Source organism: Pristis pectinata, chromosome 4, assembly GCF_009764475.1.
Source record: "Pristis pectinata isolate sPriPec2 chromosome 4, sPriPec2.1.pri, whole genome shotgun sequence".
Lineage (NCBI taxonomy): Eukaryota > Metazoa > Chordata > Chondrichthyes > Rhinopristiformes > Pristidae > Pristis > Pristis pectinata.
In genome coordinates this window covers 51,459,196-51,480,116 of record NC_067408.1, presented here as the reverse complement: position 1 = coordinate 51,480,116, position 20,921 = coordinate 51,459,196, and the positions used below count along the sequence as shown (strand labels likewise).

The following is a 20,921-nucleotide window of genomic DNA, read 5'->3' as shown; positions in this document are numbered from 1 at the left end:
TTGCGATTCCCAGGTGTCAGCAGGGACATTGCGTTTCTGCAAGGAGTTTTGAGAGCATCCTTGAATCTTTTTGTCTGTCCACCTGATGATCTCTTCCAGTGGCAGAACTTGGAGAAGAATATCAGGTGTCTGGTGTCTGACGTGCTGTCGACATTTCCTGCGCAACACAGTCAACTGTATGTGACTCAAATCCCACTGGGACTGTAGTACTCTCTCTATTCTAAGTCACAAGACATAAAATGCTTTTACTTTTAGATGCACCCAAAAATGTAACCATTCAAGTGGAAGACAGATCACAGTTGGAGATCAAAGAGGGTGACAAGGTCACTTTGACATGTGCCAGCAACAGTCATCCTGAAGCCACCTACAGCTGGTACAAAAGGGACAAAGGTCAATTTAAAGATTTTGATTCCAAGGATGGCACTCTGCTCTTCCAAAGTATTTCACAAAGTGATTCTGGATTCTACAGCTGCACAGCAACAAACTACCTGGGAAACCAGAGCTCAGAGGCTATGGAGATACCTGTTCAATGTGAGCAATCATTGCTGTAGAGCTTTTTTTGTTATTAATTTCACCCAGAAACAAATTCAATTATTATATAAATTGGTAAGAACCTTCCTCTAACCTTTCATCTCGCATACCCATCCACCCTACATCGCCATTCTACAAGATCCCTTACAGTCCAACTGGTTAAATCACCAGAAAGAGTGAGAGAGAGAGAGAGAGAGAGAGAGAGAGAGAGAGAGAGAGAGAGAGAGAGAGGGGAAGAGGGAGAGAGAGAGACAGAGAGAAGGAAAGAGGGGAGGAGAGAGCAAGATGTCCAAATCCTTATCAAAATAATTATGCCTCCCTGTAATGAATATCATCAATGTGTAAATCAATTGATGCATTCTGATGTTTTCAAAAATATAATACTTCAAGAAGATAATGAGTGAAAAATGTTAAAGTCCCTTTAAGTTCATTATTCAGCAGTATTGAGAGTTGCACTGAAATTGAAGCCAAAAGACCATTAGCAAGTTATTTTTATACCAAGGTCCAAGAGTCCTAAGTGTTATCTGTAAAGCTTCTTCCATTCTATTTGATGCACATTTAACCCTCTTCACTGCTGCCAAACCTACTTCCTCTTCAAAGCATGCAGAGAGTCACTGAGGACAACGCACTGGAAGTAATGCTATCCAGTGGCTCAATGTTTCCGGGAGCTGAAGAACAAACTAACATTCATTAGCTTATGCGGTTGCTTATAGACACCAGAAAGATTCTGTAAGCCCCAGAAAGAAAAATGATCTGAACAGCAGAAAAAAAACTCTTCCAGAGCTGCAAGTAAACCAGTTCAAGCCGGTATAATGTACAGATAAGAAATTGGCCAAAGCAATCAGTACAAATAAATGAAATCAGCAATAAATAGAAAAAGTACTGTAAGAATTCAGCAAGTCAGGCAGCATTAGTGAAATGAGAAATGCAGTTTATACTTCCGGTCCAGAACACTTCATCAGGTCTTTGAGTAGTGATGAAGTGTCCCAGACCTGAGACATTCATGCTTTTTCTCTTTCTACTGAAGCTATCTGACCTGCTGAATGTTACCAACAATTTCTGTTTATATTGCCAATTTCCAGCATCTGCTATTTTTGATTTTCATTTCCTCTTGCACCAGTGATGTTAGGGTTATGACCAGAACAAGAAGAAATTTATGTTATTGTCACTCCCGAAGACTTAGCACTCAGGTGATTTGATGGGTTTCATAATTATTAACACTTGTTGGGAACAGTATTGCCAAGTGCTTATTATACTGGGAAGATCATAACAGTGGAGCCAGAATTACTGCTTTGGCTTACTCTTGGTGGAGGTGAATGCTACTTTATTTATGCAGCATGGTTACACCAGGACTCTGGTGTGACCAGGAGTGAGAGCAGAGACCCTGAGGTCAAAGCCGTCTTGGGGACGGTCTCTGAGAGAAAATCTCCTTTCTTGAAATGTCCAAGGGACAATATATTTCCAATGCTGATTTCCACAGGAAATTGTCATTGAGATCTGCTACCTGCTACAAGGAGGGCTCTAGGCATAGAATCAATGCTGGTCAAGGTCAAGTTAAAGATTTTAATTCCAAGGATGGCACTCTGCTCTTCCAAAGTATTTCACAAAGTGATTCTGGATTCTACAGCTGCACAGCAACAAGCTACCTGGGAAACCAGAGCTCAGAAGTTGTGGAGATACTTATTCAAAGTGAGCAATCATTGCTGTTGAGCATTTTCTGTCATTAATTTCATCCTATTTTAATGTATAAACTGACTAAAACATTCCTCTATGCTTGGATCTCAGTTACCTATCCTTCTCACATCCCATTCTACAATATCCTGTAGATCACTGCAGAGGAGAGAGAGAAAGAGATGGAGAGAGAGAAAGAGAGAGAGAGAGAGAGAGAGAGAGAGAAAGAGAGAGAGAGAGAGAGAGAGATTTTCTCTGTGCACCTGATTCATGGCCTCAATGATCTCAATACCATCCCAAGTACTCCTCCATTTTGAGTGGTCAGAGATTCCAGGAGTCAGTGGGAATGTTGTATTTTTTCGAGGAAATTTTGAGAACATCCTTGTATCTTTTTCTTATACTTCTTGGTAAACTCTTCCATGTAGAGCTTGGAATAGAGTGTCTTAATTTGGAAGTTGGGCATGTGATCCATGTGGTCTGCCCAACATAACAGACTAACTAAAGCCTCAAAGTTCTCTGTGTAATATGTCATAAGTCATAACATTTTTTTCTTTCAGATGCACCCAGAAACACAACCATTTATGTGGAAAACAGATCACAAATGGAAATTAAAGAGGATGACAACATCTCTTTGTTATGTGCCAGTCACAGTTACCCTGAAGCTACTTACACCTGGCACAGGAGGAAGGAAGATAATGGCCAAACAATGGCTTTTAATAGTACAAGAGGGACCCTGGTCTTCCATAGTATTTCAAGAAGAGATTCTGGATTGTATACCTGCACTGCGTCAAATTATTTGGGAAATCAGACCTCAGAGGACTGGGAGATTTCCGTTTATTGTGAGTAATCCTTTGGGTTTTGTGTTAAGTTTATCCCTAAGCCTGTTGCATGTCACCTTCACTGCATAAGATGAAGTTACTCTTACTTTTTAACCTTTCTTCAATGTACACCCTCATCCATATACCCTTTACCAACTTCCCTCCCACCCTCCCATGTCACAGATTATCATTAATCAGAAACTCTGTGGGAAAAAGAGGTAGTGCTCAGAACCCTTGCCAAAACATTCATAACTTCCTATATTGGATGCCACTGATTGGCAAAGTATTTCCTGCCCTAATACTAGAACGATTTGATGAATTAGGAAGAGGAGAAGAAATGTGCAGAAGTGACAGTTGCATGCAACTATTTTGGTTAGAGTTAGCACAAGAGGACAGAAGGTCTGATTCACTCAATCCCATCAGAAGTATCCTGGCCAAGATTATGGACTTGCAAAAAAAATTTCTGAAAAATACTTTATCAACCACCTCAGACAAGTGATGGGTCGACTGTTAGTTGTGAATATCTGTGCATCAAGACTATTATCTTCCAGAGTTCACTTAGTTTTGTGACCCCCATGAATCTAATCGAACTTGAGTTCCCATCACCATGGCTGCCTGTGAGGCAGAGCAGTCTGTGAGTCCCACACCCCCAGTAGCCATCAGGGGCATTTGACAACTTGCTACTGGCAGAGGTCTTCAAACTGCTTTTAAGTGTCCAAAATGATAGAAGTAATTTAAACAAAAATTGTTGCAGCTGTTTATTATGTAAAGTTACTTCTTAATCTTTCATCGCTAGAAATTAATTAAAAACATTAAGTAAAATAAAAACTTCTCTGAGCTTACATTTTCAGTTCTGTGGTCACATTAAAATGAACGTTCTTGTGCTTCATATGCCAGACATGCCCCAGTCCCTCTGAAATCAGCAGTGGCATCTGACCTGGAGCCCATTCCTAACTGATGTGTGGAAATTCAAACCAGCTAATCCATACCCTGCCACCAGCTAACAACTTACACAAAAACTGCGGCTGAGGAGCAGCACGATCCAACCTCATGTTGCAGCCTCCAACCAAAGAGGCAGTAGATCAGACATCTTGGGACTGTGTTGTTAGTGGGCGCTTTCACTCAGCAAAAAGTGTTTGAATCAAATTTAATGATTCAGTTTGGAGCTTGAAATTAACTGGAGATTTGGAAGGACTTAGCACTATCCATTACAAGCTGCTTTTGCTGTTTAGCACACGTGGTTCTGAGTTAAAGTTTCACCAGCTTCTCACTTCACTTTTATCAATACCGGGTGTTGCTCCTGACATACCCTTCCTCACTCCTCATTGAGTCAGGGCTGATCCCCTGTATGTATTAATAGTAGAATGAAGGATATACTGGGCCATGAGGTTACAGATTCTCCTGCTGCTTATGGTGCACAGCATCCCACAGATGCCTGGGTTTGACATGCCAGATCTGTTCTGGGTCTTTCTCACTTAACATGACTGTTGTGACACATGACATGATGGAGGGTGTCCTCAGTGTGAAGATGGAACTTCTTGTGCAGTGGTCATTTCTATTATTAATATCAAGGGCAAATGTATCTACATCAGGTAGACTGATGATGGAGATTTATTCATGGAGTTAGTTAGTGATGACTAAGAAATACAACAGCTGAACACTACCTTCTAAAGGACAGTTAAGGATGGGCAATGAATTCTAGCCTTGCTAGCCATCCCCACATCTTTAGAAAGGATTAGGGCAGACACTGTAGTGTAGCAGTTAGTGTAATGCTTTACATCGCCAGCGACCCAGGTTCAATTCCGGCCACTGTCTGTAAGGAGTTTGTACATTCTCCCCATGTCTGCATGGGTTTACTCCGGGTGCTCCGGTTTCCTCCCACATTCCAAAGACGTTCAAGTTAGGAAGTTGTGGGCATGCTATGTTGGCGCCGGAAGCGTGGCGACACTTGGGGGCTGCCCCCCGAACACTACGCAAAAGTTGCATTTCACTGTGTGTTTCGATGTACATGTGACTAATAAAGATATCTTATTTCTAATAAAAGCTTTGACCGGTAAATTAATCTCTATGGGCAGCTGTGGGTTTAGCTGTGATATCTCTGACTCTACACTTCGCCCTCCCTGCTTTGCTCAAGTAATGTTTACTGCTATCAGACTCCTGAAACAATTACCTTTTACACATCCCCTTCCCAGAGGTGCTGCCACATTTTCATATTCTTACCTCTACCTCTCTCAGTTAATCTGCTATTGACACTTCAGTTGTTTTGCACTACCTCAGATTGCACATTCTTTGCACCATACTGCTGTTTTGTGCACATCATTATATTTATCCTTGTATTTATGATCACCAAGTATACTGTTTACTCTGTGAGCTTCATGCAAGCAAAGAATTTCATTGCTCCCTGGTGTATACAACAATAAACTAATCTAATTAAATCTAATAATCTGCTGACACACACAGACCCATAAATGCCAATTGGATCAGGTACATGATGCCATGGAACTAAACTCTTGTGACCTTGAGTTTAAGGGACAGAAGGAAATTTAACCTATCATCCATGATGCCAATTTTTTCTTGCAGACAAACCTACTCAAGTAAACCTGACCCGAGATGGGATGAGTTTTCACTGTACTGCTGAAGCCAATCCTCCAGCAAGGATATCCTGGAACCGCACAGACACTGCCATTGAAGTGCACAATGGCACTTGGACCATCAGCACTCTGACTCTGCAAACAATGACAAGTGGTTGTGTTTCATGCCAAGCTCAGAATAAGCTTGGCTTTATGCTTTCGGAGGAACAATGTTTCAAGTCAACACTGGGTAGGTATCTATAATTAGAATTACATACCTAAGGCTAAGTAACTGGGAGGGACAAAAATCTACCAACAAAATTCTAATGACAGCTGGACCATGGAACAATATCATTAATTAACCTTGTTTCAATAACTATTAGTACCCTTGCCTAACAAAAAAAATCGTTTTTGCAACTTCGCTAACAGTTTTTTAGGGGAAAGAATTTTAAACCTTCACTAGCATTTCATGTGAAGAGGAAGACCATCTGGTGACATCCATTAAACAGTGTTTCCTCAGATTGTTTTCAGTAGATGATGGTTAGGAGAGAGAATATTTCTGTTACAGCATGCTAACACTCTTCCTTCTGTTTCATTTTGCCCATTTAGTTCTTGATTTCCTACAATTCTTGATTATTCCATGCCTTTAACTTTTGGTTTCATTCATTACTATTCGATGATGGAACTAGTCATAAAATTGGTTGGCTATCATACTCTTCAGCATCAGCATTGGGCAAATTGACTTGTAATGTTTAGCAGAGGTCCTTCAGTTCTTAGGGATATTAATTTATGAAGACAAGAGACTGCAGATGCTGGGATCTGGACCAACAAACAATCTGCTGGAGGAACTCAGAGGGTCGAGCAACATCTGTGGGGGGAAAGGAATTGTGGACGTTTAGTGTCTCAACCTGAAACATCAACAATTTATTTCAACCCACAGATGCTGCTCGACCCATTGAGTTCCTCCAGCAGTTTGGTATTAATTTATGAAACTGTGCACTGAAGTACTTAGAAGTGGAGGATTGTGGTGAAATTACAAGGTGTCATTTACACTGATGTTATTAGCAGGTATGTGGGCTTGTCAAGTGCTTGTCTAGCAGTGAGACCCTCACAACAAGGAGCTAGACAGGACACAGATAGAAAAAGGCATTTGGCACGCTTGCCTTCAATCAGTCAGGGCACTGAGTACAACAGTTTGGATGTCATGTTACACCTGTACAAGATGTTGGTGAGATCAACCTGGAATATTGTGTGCAGTTCTGGTCAACCTAGTTATAGGAAGGATGTCATTAAGCTGGAAAGGGTGCAGAAAAGATTCACATGGATGTTGCTGGGAATGGACAGCTTGAGCTACAAGGAGAGACTGGATAGGTTGGGACTGTTTTCCCTGGAGCATTGTAGACTGAGGCGTGACCTTATAGAGGTTCATAAAATCATGAGGGGCATAGATAAGGTAGGCGGTCACAGTCTTTTTCCTATGGTAGGGGAGTCTAAAACTAGAGGACATTGATTTAAGGTGAGAGGGGAAAGATTTAAAGGGGACCCGAGGGGCATTTTCACACAGAGAGTAGTGGGTATATGGAATGAGCTGCCAAAGGAAGTGGTAGAGGCACGTACAATTACAATATTTAAAGACACTTAGACAGGTACATGTATAGGAAAGGTACAGAGGGATATGGGCACTATGGTCAGCATGGACGAGTTGGGCCAAAGAGCCTGTTTCCATGCTGTATGACTCTATGACTCTATGACTCTATGACCAAACTTGCAAATTCTGTCAAGAGACCAAGAGGGCCAACGAATGGTGCATGTAAATGTACCTGGCAAATGCCAGTTTGGGCAATTCAGTCCATGGTTGGTGACCAGTCATCCTGGAGGGAACTAGTTCATCTGGTTGAAACTAACTAATGGCACTTGATTGACTGGTTGGCTTCATATGAAGAAACTTTCTAGCGAGGTCAAATTTTAAGATCATACATCCTTTTCCTGCAGGCCACCAGGAAATAATTTCTATCAATACTGCCAAATTTAATTGTGTGAGACAACTCAGTTAGATCTGACCTTACACTTCTGCAAGATGATAGTTTAAAAACGTGAGTTTTAGATGAGAGAGCAGGAGCCACATTTTTAAATACAGGGTGCTAAGGCTGTTAAATGCAATAGCATAGGGGATAAAGCTGAGATCAGGTCAACATCTGGGAGGTAGGAATGGAGATCAAAAGGGATATGGGAATGGTGAGAAGGGAGAGGGTGGCTGAGGTAGGGTGCTGTATGACTTAAAGACTGTTGCTTGCATGGAGGAAAAGCAGCAACATGCATTGTTTGGGCCTACAGGCCCATTACTATACAGTCACATTTATGAAATTCTATGTGAACGCAACCTTATTGAATCAGTTATCATTCAGCGGAGTGGGGAAAAGTAGAAGAGAAATGTAACAGCAGATCTCCCTCACCGTTATGGCTACAAATACTGAAGTGTGTTTTGTTGGCTGATTCAGGGTGCCATCTTACCACAAGTCATTGCAGGAATCCATTGTTGCCATACTATTCCTCCTTGCCGGTTTGCTCTGGACACAAAGGAAAAATCTGATCAGAGGTAAGGTTCCTGCTGCCATTTGCTCATTCTTGGAATAACTCACCACAGAAGGAAGCCATTCAGTCCACCAGGCCTATACTGGCTCACTGAAGGAACTATCCATTCACCTGCGACCATTGTTTTTGAAACTGTCATACCTTTCTCTGTTCTATCCATTCACCTCTTTCTCTCTTATCACCTCCGGTCTTGGTGGCCTATTCTATCTAATTTAATTTTGACTAATTTCTTCTTTTACTATGATCTTCCTTTCTAGTTATTTCTTTCTCACTTATTGATGGGGCTGCTTGAAATCATAGGCTTTCTAAGAGATAAGATATCTTTATTAGTCACATGTACATCAAAACACACAGTGAAATGCATCTTTTGTGTAGAGTTTTCTGGGGGGCAGCCTGCAAGTGTCGCCATGCTTCCGGCGCCGACATAGCATGCCTACAACTTCCTAACCCATACGTCTCTGGAATGTGGGAGGAAACCGGAGCACCCAGAGGAAAACCATGCAGGCACGGGGGAGAACGTACAAACTCCTTACAGACAGCTGTCGGAATCGAACCCAGGTCGCTGGCTCTGTAATAGCGTTATGCTAACCACTACACTATTTCTATTGGGGGCAGTATAGGCAGCTTCAGTCAAAACTGACCCTAATAGAAAGCCTATGATTTCTCACAAATCTGTGATCTCCATAACTCTGCAAGGCATAATCATCACTTTGTAGTTTCCTCCCAATCACACAATGTCTTGAACTGGGTAAAAAGACGTCAAAGCAGTCTGCTTGATTGGCAGCCGAACCAGCACCTCAAATATCTACTCCCAGCACCGGCAAGCCATGGCTGGAGGGAATGGGATCTACAGGGCACAAGTTGTCAAGCCCTTTTCCCCAGTAACTCCCAAATCTCTCACCACGTGAATGGGCAAGGAGAACAAGTTGATAGGAATACCAAGATGACAAATTACACCCCCATCCCAGTTTTCATCAGCTTAGATAGAAAGCCTAGTAGTATGGTGTTAAGATAATAACCTCTCCTTCAATTTCAGCAAAACGAAGGAGCTGGTCTTCTGCTTCAGGAAGCGGGACACAGCACACGCCCCTGTCTGTATCAATGGTGCTGAGGTGGAGATGTTTGAGAGCTTCAAATTCTAAGTGTAAATATCACCAACAATTTGTCCTGGTCCAGCCACATTGATGCTATGGCCAAGAAAGCACACCAGTGCTTCCTCAGAAGGCTAAAGAACTGCAAATATACTTTTACCGGACTAGCTGTTGCAGTCCCCGATAATTCTTACCAATTTTTACAAATGCACCATAGAAAGCATCCTATTCACATACATCACAGCTTGGTATGGCAACTTCTCTGCTGCATGACCACAAGAAATTACAGAGAGTTGTGAATGCAGCCCAGTCCGTCATGCACACCAGCCTCCCCTCCAAGGCCTCCTTCTACACTTCCCACTGTCATGAGAAAGCAGCCAACATAATCAAGGATCCTTTCACCCTGGTCATTCTCTGTTCTCCCCTCTACCGTTGGGCAGAAGATACAAAAGCTTGAAAGCACATACCACCAGACTCAAGGACAGCTTTTATCCAGCTTTTATCAGACTCTTGAATGGATCTCTCATACACTAAAGATGAACTCTTTATCTCCCAATCTACCTCATAATGGCCCTTGCACTTTATTTGTTTTCTTGCAGTGTACTTTCTCTGTAACTGTTACACTATATCCTGCATTCTGTTTTTATTTTACTACCTCAATATACTTATGTATGGCATGATCTGCAAGGATGGCATGCAACCAAAGTTTCTATGATTTTCACTGAGTCAAAATCTAAACCTTCCTACCCACAGCACTGCAAATATACTTTTACCAGACTAGCTTTTGCAGTCCCGCCAGTAGGTCATCACTGCCTCCATAATGTCATCCAGAGCTGGACATTAAATACTAGTGACACCCATCTCCTGAAGAATGATTAATAAGCTGGCTCATCTCAACAGGTCTTTATTTCACAAGTGGCAGTGCAGCCTTCAAACTTATCCAACACCATGCCCTTAGAAGACAAGTGAGGTCAGTATATGATGTGAGATTGCACCACTTTCCTGGATCACTGAGTGTGATATCTGGCCTTTCTCATTTACCTGTTAGTGACTTGCTTCGGCGGCCCTTGGTGTACGATACAAAGTCAATGACTAATAAACATTTCTCCGAGAATAATCAATAAATCATTAAGAAGTATCATAGTCCTCATTGCGCAATTAACAATCTATGGAGTATAGCAAAGCTCCAATAATCCAGCATGCTTGAGCCTTTGGTGGTGCAAGACTATCAGATTTGCTGGACCGTTGGTTGCTATTTATATTTATTTTTACATTCTTTTGTTACATGTTATGCAGTATGATAATAAATGTTCCAATGAATGAGGTAAATTAAAAAGGAGCACAGGAACCAGGGACACCACTGAGTGGGAGGGGATCGAGGCAAATATCACCTGGTGAGCTAGATGCCGAACCATTGGGATTTCCGAATGGATTATTGGAGTTTTACTCTACTTTTAAAGTGTTACCATAACAACGTAGGACAACCATTTTATGCACAGCAAGATCTCATTAATATCAATGTATTCAAGGTCAAATAATTTCAAAGTTTGCCGAGGAATAAATGTGCAGGAAACTCTGGGGAGAAATCCACTTCCATAGAGCTATTTCCTTCACTAAAACAGCAGACAGCGTTCTGTTTTAATATTGTATCTGATAACTGGACCCACTGACCATGGAGCCTTCTTATTAAGCACTGGAGTGACCACCTAGACCTTGTGGTCAAGTCCCTGACATGAGACTTGAAGCCCTGTCTTTCAGACAAAAATAACAGAGCACTGCAGTTCGCCATGGCTTACAGATCTTTCTCTTTTCTCATCTACAGGGAAAAAGGTGGAATGTGATTCTCAACCTGTAACCCACACAGAGATGGAGAATCTGCCAGAGGTTTGTGAAGTTGTTAATCCTGTACTGAAATGTGTGCTTGGAGGAGATTATTTGTAGAAGGGCTAAACTGCAAACGAGCTGGATGCTCTGCAGAAAAGCAGTCATGATGAGCTCACTCCCACTTGGCCTTCACAGTGGCCTTTGTTCCTCCTGTTGCTTAAACAGGGCCTTCATCTGACACAAAACTTGGCATTTTAGTTCCTCCCATTTATTAGGACAGCAGATAGAGCTGCTGCCTCACAGCTCCAGGGACCCAGGTTCGATCCTGACCTAGTGTGTTGCCTGTGCATTCCCCCTCTGATCGTGTGGACTTCCTCCAGGTGCCCCTGTTTCCACGCACATCCCAAAGATGGCCTCCGTAAATTACCACTCAGTGTAGGTTAATAGCTAAAAAGAATCTTAAGGGAGTCGATGGGTATGTGTGAAAGAGAAAATATGATGCGGAGTTCTAGGGGAATTAACAGAGGGAGAATAGGACAGATGGGATTGCTGCACTGGGTTGAATAAGTGTCATAGAGTCAGAGTCATAGAGTCATAAAGCATGGAAACAGGCCCTTTGACCCAACTTGCCCATGCCAACTGTGTTGCCCGGCAAGCTAGTCCCATCTGCCTGCATTTGGCCTATAGCTCTCTAAACCTCTCCTATCCATGTACTTACCTAGATGGCTTTTGAATGTTGCTAATGTGCCCACCTCAACCACTATTTCTGGCAGCCCATCCCAAATACGCACTACCTTTTATGTGAAGAAGCTGCCCCGATGTCCCTTTTAAACCTCTCACCTCTGACCTTAAACCTATGCCTTCTTGTTTTTCACACTCCCTCCCTGGGAAAAAAAACTATGTGCTTTTACCCTGTCTATGCCCTTCATAATCTTATATACAGTACCTCTATCGGGTCACCCCTCAATCTCCTACATTCCAGGGAATAAAGTCCTAGTCTATGCAACCTCTCCTTGTGACTCAGGCCTCCAAGTCCAGGCAAAATCCTGGTAAATCTTTTCTGCGCTCTTTCTAGTTTAATATCTTTCCTGTAACGGGGTGACCAAAACTGTACACAATATCCCAAGTGCAGCCTCATCAATGTCATATATAACTGCAACATAACTTCCCAACTCCTATGCTCAGTGCCCTGACTGAACGCCAATGTGCCAAATACCTTCTTCACCAGCCTGTCTACCTGTGACACCACTTCCAGCAAACTATGCACTTGTACTCCTCGGTCCCTCTGTTCTATAATATTCCCCAGGACCCTACCATTCTATAAGTCCTACCCTGGTTGGATCTCCCAAAATGCAATACCTCAGATTTATCTGAGTTAAAAGCCATTTGCCAATCCTTAGCCCACATACCTTCCTGATCAAGATCACTCTGTAATTTTTCATAACCTTCTACACTATCTACAACACCACTTATTTTAGTATCATCCGCAAACTTACTAACCATGCCTTGTACATTCACATCCAAATCGTTCATTCATTAGAAACAACGAAGGTCCCAGCACTGACTCTGTGGCACCCCGCTAGACACAGGCCTCCAATCTGAGCAACAACCCCTGACCATCACCCTCTGATTCCTACCGCTGATCCAATTGTAAATCCAGTCAGCTATCTCCTCTGGATTCCATGCAATCTAACTTTCCAGACTATCCTGCCATGAAGGACCTTGTCAAAGGCCTTGCTAAAGTCCATATAGACAACATTCACTGCCCTACCATCATCTACGCTCTTGGTTACCTCCTCGAAGCACTTCAAGTGATTTGCCAGACACGACTTCCCACACACAAAGTCAGGCTGACTGTCCCAAATCAGACATTGTCTCTCCAAATGCTGATTGATCCTGTTTCTCAGAAACCCCCCTAGCAATTTACTCACCACCGATGTCAGACTCACTGGCCTGTAGGTTCCTGGCTTGTTTTTGCTAACCTTCTTAAACATTGGTACCATATTAACCACTCTTCAGTCCTCCAGAACCTCACCTGTGGCCAGAGATGAAGCAAAAATCTCTACAAGGACCTCTGCAATTTCTTCTCCAGCTTCCCACAAGGTCCAAGAATGCATTAGGTCAGACCCTGGGGATTTTTCCATCTTAATGCACTTTAAGTCCTTCAATACCTCCTCCCTGCTAATTTGTATGTGGTCTAAGACATCACCATTCATTTCCCTCATTTCCTTAGCTTTCATCATTTTATCCTCATTAAAATCTGAAGAGAAATATTTATTAAAAATCTCACCCAGTTCCTTTGGTTCCACACACAGACATGCTGATCTTTAAGGCGACATCTTCCAAGCCACCTTTTTACTCTTAATATACCTATAGAATCTCTTGAGATTTTGCCTCATCTTGCCTGCCAGATCCTTCTCATGTCCTCTTTTTGCCCTCCTAGTTTCTCTCTTGTGTACTCCTACACTTCTTGTGGTCATCAAGAGATTCACTAGTTCCCAATGGCTTATGTGCAGTGTATGCCTCCCTCTTTTTCTTAACCAGAGCTTCAATATATCTCATCAACCAGGATTCCTGAATTGGTTACAAGTTAAAGGCAACAATGAATGACCATGAATAGAACATGAATCAAATTATGCTAAATGCCTCCACCTTGATGTGTTCAGTTTCCAGCCAGTGACAGCATATAATTTCAACCTAATGATGCTTACTTGACCCTACAGGTAGCTTTGGCTTACTCAGGTTCAGGGCTAGACTTCTCCTGGTTTCAGAAAGCTGGGACATAATGTTTCATATCATTTCCATTTACTCATCAATGTTCTTGTACTCAATGTTTCAGAGTTCATCCCTCTGGTGATTCAACAAGTTATTTTTATATTCAGACATTGGCATTATGTGGGGAAATCCACCAACTCATTTGTGGTCCCAAAAACAGACAAGATGGTTTACTTTGGGTGATGTCAGTTGAGAGAGAAAGGTTGGTCAGAAGATTGGGGAAATCCCTTGCCCTTCTTTATTAATGTAAAGAGAGGGGAAAGTAAAGCTTAGTTAAAAATCAAGTACCTCCACTGAACAAGCTTTATGATCACTCAATGAATATTTTCTTTAAAATTATAATCAGTAGTGGTCTTTTACCCTTGCACCCAATGTTTGGATATTAAGCAGCTTGCTTCTAATTATTTTCATAGGTTATTGGTTTATTATTGTCACTTGTACCGAGATACAGTGAAAAGCTTGTCTTACAAACCAATCGTACAGGTCAATTCATTACACAGTGCAGTTACATTGAGTTAGTACAGAGTGAATTGAAGTAGTACAGGTAAAAACAATAACAGTACAGAGTAAAGTGTCACAGCTACAGAGAAAGTGCAGTGCAATAAGGTGCAAGGTCACAACAAGATAGATCGTGAGGTCATAGTCCATCTCATTGTATAAGGGATTCAATAATCTTATCACAGTGGGGTAGAAGCTGTCCTTAAGTCTGGTGGTACGTGCCCTCAAGCTCCTGTATCTTCTACCCGATGGAAGAGGAGAGAAGAGAGAATGTCCTGGGTGGGTGGGGTCTTTGATTATGCTGGCTGCTACATCAAGACAATGAGAGGTAAAGACAGAGTCCAAGGAGGGGAGGCTGGTGTCCGTGATGCGCTGGGCTGTGTCCACAACTCTCTGCGGCTTCTTGAGGTCTTGGGCAGAGCAGTTGCTGTACCAAGCCGTGATACGTCCAGATAAGATGCTTTCTATGGTGCGTCGGTAAAAGTTGGTGAGAGTCAAAGGGGATAGATTAAACTATACATAAGAATGTACTACTTTATGTAAATCAGTAATTTCTTCAGAATGAATCTTACGCTCTGTTTTAGTGAGCATATTCAACCCACTTCCCTTCTGGAGAAGAACTCATTTAGTCACATTCCTTGTACACATTAAAGCTTCTCTGTTGAGAGTATTATCTCACCACACAGTGATAATGGGCAGAGGAAACCATGCTCCCATTACAAGGAACCTTGATGCATGGTCTTGACCTGAAATGTCGACCATCCCTTTGCCCTCACACATGCTGCTCCATCATCTGAGTTCCTCCTGCAGTCTGCCTTTCGTTCCAGCTTCTAGCATCTGCAATCTCTTGTGTCTCCATTAGGGAATCAAAGAACACTTACAGAAATGGTAATGAAGTCCCTAAATATTTGCAATTAAAATCAGAATATTAAACCCTGAAGAGAAATGCAATGAAACACGTTATACATGAGTGCAACAGGAAGTCATTTTGAAAACTCAAATATCAGTAACTAGTTTGCAGAGAGAAATGATATGATGCATGTTCCATCCTCAACAGATCATTTCCATATTATAATGAACGCCCTGCCTCACTTTTCTCGCCAATCGAAATTTACAGAAAGCAAGTTAGAATCCAGAATCAGGAAATGCAACTGTTTAGCACAAAGTGAATGTGTGCTGCATGATACCACTTCGTTAGGAATTGTTCAAGACTTACGTTGTGCTTTATGAATAGTGGGTGTGGCGGTTGATTAAATAAGCAGGCTGGTAATGTAGACGACTGCACCAACAATCCAAAGACCTGAATTCATATCCCCCCCCATGTTAGTTACGTGTTCTTTGAGATATTTTGATTTTAATTGCAGAGATTTAGGGATCCCGTTGCCACTTCTGTCAGCGTCCTTTGCTTGGCCCACAACCTGCTGCATGCTTTCCTCTGTCCATTATCATTACTTGGTGAAAAAACACTCCAATGGGGAAGCCTTCATATGTAAAAGATGTAAGACTAACTGAATTGCGTTAATAATATGATTTTTTCAAAAGAAATTATTTGTATTTTGGGCACAAAAGTACCTGATTGTTGTAAAAAACCCATCTGGATTACTAATGTTCTTCAGGGGGCAAAGTACTTTCTTTGACTGGTCTGGTCTATATGTTACTTGAGACCAATGCCCTCTGAAATGGCTACAAGGTATTCAGTTCAAGGGCTATAAATACTGGTTTTGGCAGTGACACCCAGGTTTCAAAAAATAAATAAATTAAGCAAAAAGCTTGGCTTTTCCTTCTATGTCCTCCAGGTGTCAGATTCACTAACATACTTGGACAGACTCTGGTGGAATCTAACAAAGTGTATTGTATGCATGGATTCCTCTTCTATGAGTTTCATGCATACATTAGTGTTTACTCCACTGAGGTCCTGATTCCTCCCCTGACTGACATTCCAGCCCAGTTTTCCTCCCACAATCTATACCCTTGTAACATTTGCCTTAACCCTTCACCACAATTGGTAACACCCTTTTCTACCTCTCCCTCCTTAATGACAGAGCTAGTGGAGGTAAGCATTGACTGTGCTAATCAACTTGAACTAATTCCATTGCCTATGATGCATCAGATTCATATGCAGTGGATTTTGGCAACAGCAAGTCTACAAAAAAATTGTTTGGCTAACCACTTTAACGCTTCTTTTCATGAGTGAGGACTTTAATCCAATTTTCTAATTTTGTTTACCCTTTAAGCTAGTTGATCAAAAAAATCTGGAACAATAATTTTTAAATTAATGGCCCAGATTTTGCTGGGTTTTGGTAACAGTTCCATATGGGCCATTAAGTTCCATATGGAACTGTTGCAATTTCTCAGCATGAGTGCAAGTAAGTTTCAGTATCCTACGTAAACATGGACGTCCAGAAATGAAGTCTGAGCTCTGTCCATGACTCCACATGGAATCCAACACTGGAGCAGCAGATTGTAAAAATCCCCCACTATTCACATTGGGGAATCTACTCTCAGGTCCTTCACCAGGCTACATGCCACAAGTTCCTTAAACTCATTCATATTGAATGGGAATTATAGGATGGTATGGAAAATTTAAGTTAAATATAATTTTTAATCAATTGTGTATTTTAATGTTATTAGTTAATTTGGCATGTTTCGTGTTAATTTTATTTCCTATTTTTTCAAATGGTTAATAACTTCTAAACTCTTGTAATTGTTCATTTCAGTAACATTGAAGATTATGCAGGCCTTCAACAGCTGATAACACTAGAGAGGGGTTTTGTTGGTTGTCAAAGGGTTACAAAGTTTCATGGGAAGGGCTTGTTTCTAACCCTCTGTGTAGCCTCATTACATTGATTGAGGCCCTGTTGCTGCCCTGAGCTTCTTTCCGTCACCAGAACCACCGGGACCAGTAGGATTGGCCTTCTGGACATAGAGAAGGCAAGTTTGAGGGGAATAGGAAAAACAGATGGTGGGTGCAGGTAACAGGACCCTCTCAGAAAAATCCAGGCTCTTGTCTTGAAAATTGTATGTGTACTTTAAAATTTTGACCTGGTCTCATTTGCAGATCAAGCAAACAAGTAATTCTGTTGTCGGCGATGTGTATGGCAACTTGTGTATGTCCAAGAGTGGTGAAGGGAAGCCTAAACTTTCTAGGAAATACTCCGGAGATGCCTTGCACTATGCTTCCTTACGATTTTTCGTAAAGCATAAAGGCCCAGAAGCAGCAAGACCCAATTCAGAACAAGCCAAACCTAGTGATGCACAGGTAATTCTATTTGCATGTAACTCAAGGAATACTTCACTAGAATCATGTCATTCAGATCATCAGGTCTAATCCAGTGCATATGGCCATGGGCTATCTCCATCTTAAGCTCTCATCATCTCCTTTAACTCCTGCCTCTCTGATTTATTTTGTTTGCTTTAAGTTTCTATGACACTTGTTTCAAATTCTTGATGTGGTAGTGGATCACATATTCTGACCAATCAAGAAAAAAAGCTTCTCCTGAATTCCTTATTGGATATTTGTGATGACCATCTCATATTGATCATTGCAAGATATGGACTTCAGCACAGCTGGAAACATTCTTCTCTGCATTTTCTCCATCATATCCTTCTTTGAGATCACCCATAAGGAAAGCACATAATTTCTTTTTTCTCAGAGTTGTAACTTCTGATTTCATCCTTAAAATTGTTTATTCTACTCCTTTTAGTGCTTCTATATTGTTTTTGTACCAATGGGACAAGAACAGTGCATAGTGCCCTGGATGTGGTCCCTTCAAAGTTCTAGACTAGATTTAACTGCATTTGAAATAAACACTGGCATTTTCTTTGCATTTTTATGGCTTCATTTATCAGCATTTTTACTTTTAATGATCTGCATTCCAAATTCTTGGCACCTCTACCACATTCAGACCTTTATTTTCCGGATGAATAACTTATTTATGTTGAAATTTGGCATTTAGAAGCTCTGCAAGTTTGTTTGCTTCATCTTCCATTCTATTGCAGTTTTTCGCAGTTTCAATTTGATATTACGTGCAAATTTTTATATTGAGTACTTCGATTCCTGAGTGCAGATAGCTTGAGAAATTGCGAACATAGGTGCCTTCTGTCACTTTAATTTGGCTTAACTTTTACCTTATTTCTTTATTTGTGATGTTTCATTGTTGGTTAGGTATTTTAGCAGAATATATTTCTTCAGAACCATTGATCACTATTTTAAATATTTTTCTTTTGATTTTAGAGCAATGTTAATTCATTTTGGCCAAGGTCACTGAGTAGCTGTTTTTTGTATTTTGAGATTTCTACATCAGAAATTTGGGCACCTTGTCCTGCAGGAGAGGAGATGATATGCAAATACTCAGATGTATTTTATCTGCTTTTTGTATATTTAATGAAGCTGCAACAGAAGTACAGTCAATGTCAAAATCAATCACACATTCAAAAATAGAGACCCTTCTGAAGGAAGGAATCCTGCCCATTTGGTGATCCAGGCTCTTTGTGTCTGTATTTGAAGCCAGCTGGAGTCTGGCAATTTTGCTTCATGTTGTGGCTTATCCATACCATCAGAGATGGCTAGTATCATGTCCTCAGCTTCCAAGCCTGTAAGTAGGTGAGTTGTTCCTTACTGGAGACACAAGAGACTGAAGATGCTGGTGTACCTTATGGTCTGCTTGAGAGACAAGCCAACCAACCAAAATGCACCTGGAGGGGCAGGATCTAGAAAAAAGAAAGAAAATGAAACTGGGCTTTGTTTTGCTTGCTGACAACAATGGCTTGCATTGATGTAGTCCCTCTAATGTGGTAAAAGATCATGAGCAAAATCAGACCAGAACTGCAGGCAATAAGAAAGAAACAAATTGTGTTAAAGCCGTGAGACAGAGAGGCAGGGTTTCAGGGTCTAAACACTGCCTTACGTGGCAAGGTGAAGGAAATAAGAAAAATGAAAGAGGCGAGTCAGGCAGGGACTTCTCTGATGATTGTAGGGCTGTGTAAAGTTATAGCAGTGGGGAGACACAAAGTCATGAAGCAATCTGGCCATGAAGGTGACAATTTTAAAACTAAAGCTCAGCAGCAATTGTAGCTAATGATGGCAGTGGGTTATGGATGAAGGAGACATTGAGAGTCAGACGCAGGGAACAGAGTCCTCGATGATTTTGAATGTGCAGAGAATCGATCAAGGGAGGCCAGTCAGGAGAAGAATGGGATGGTTGAGTCTGAAGGTGTGGTTCAGTGTTTTAGATGAACTGAGGCAAGGGCAGATTCATGCATCTTTTCATTTTAAAACATAATACTTTCCTTTCTGATTCATTTCATCGTTCTAACAGGTGACTGCACCTGCCGATGGTGCCGTATATGAAAATATGGCGATGTTTAATACCACTAGAGAGGAGCCAGGAGCTGCCAACAATGATCCAGGAGAGACCACCTTATATGCCTGCATTAAGGTTGACAATCTGCAAGACAATAGCAAGTAAAATAGCAACATCAGAACATAAGGAAGAGAAGCAGTGTTGACTATTCAGCCAGATCTGACATTCAATAAGATTGTGGCTGATCTTTAACCTCAGTACCACTTCCCTGCACTAACACCATATCCTTTCATTCTCTTAATGTCTAATAAGTTGCCTAAAAGACTGAAAGATCCCAACAAATTGTTTTATTGGAGGAGGAATACATCCTCAGAAATGAAAGAAAATATTTTGGACAGAATAGCATACTCCACCCCACAAGATATTCCAAAAATATTTTTTTGGCATTCTGTATAGCTTCTTTATTCAAGAATTCCCTTTTGATCTAGCAGTGACATAGACACAAGACAGAGAGAGAGAGAGAGAGAGAGAGAAGGAGAGCAAGAGAGATAGAGAGACAGATAGACACAGACAGAAAGAGACAGACACAGACAGAAAGAGAGAAGGGGGAGAGAGAGATAAAGATAAGTGGAGGGAGAGAGGGCGTGTTTGGGGGGAGAGAGAGAGAGAGTTTTGACAGAAAAATGAGGGGAGAGATGGGGAGAAAAAAAAGAAGAGAGAAAGAGAAAGAGAGAGCTGAGAGTATGAGAGCTTCCAGAAGCAATGAGAAAAACAGACTAGGACAGGGAAAGAAAGCAAGAGAGAAAGAACCAAAGCAAGAGATAAAGAGAGAGGCAAAGAGAGAAAAAAATAGGCAGGGGAAGATAGCATCATTGAAGCTATCTCTTCAGTCTTTGCACCAAACACCAATGCTAACACAGAACTAATACTCAGCAGAAAGCTAAATTAGCACTGCAATAATAATACAGCATGAACTCAGTGCCCTCTCTTCACTGAAGCAGCACTAATGCAGCAACTTTTTCGAATTTACATGCAGGTTGTGGGCAACACCAGTAAAGTCAGCATTTATTACCCATTACTAATTGTCTTTGAAGCCAGAGTTTATCAGGCTTTTAAGAGTTAATCATATTCTTGGGGACTCAGAGCTAAATATAGATGGACCGAGAAAGATTTCCTTCCTTAAAGGACTTTAATGAACCAGATGAGATTTTATAACAATCCACTAAGTTTTCCGGTCAACAGACTCAC

At 41.4% G+C, this 20,921-nt stretch overlaps 1 protein-coding gene across 1 annotated transcript in view; it reads left to right on the top strand.

Moving 5' to 3' along the window:
* The window catches only part of LOC127569628 (B-cell receptor CD22-like), a 54,361-nt gene extending 34,492 nt beyond the window's left edge, over window positions 1-19,869 (top strand). The window contains exons 6-10 of the mRNA XM_052014430.1: window positions 2,760-2,973; window positions 8,089-8,186; window positions 11,096-11,157; window positions 17,429-17,629; window positions 19,689-19,869. Coding sequence (XP_051870390.1) covers window positions 2,760-2,973; window positions 8,089-8,186; window positions 11,096-11,157; window positions 17,429-17,629; window positions 19,689-19,838 — 725 coding nt within the window. The 3' untranslated portion in view covers window positions 19,839-19,869. The remainder of the gene's footprint in view (window positions 1-2,759; window positions 2,974-8,088; window positions 8,187-11,095; window positions 11,158-17,428; window positions 17,630-19,688) is intronic.
* Window positions 19,870-20,921: the final 1,052 nt, after the last annotated feature.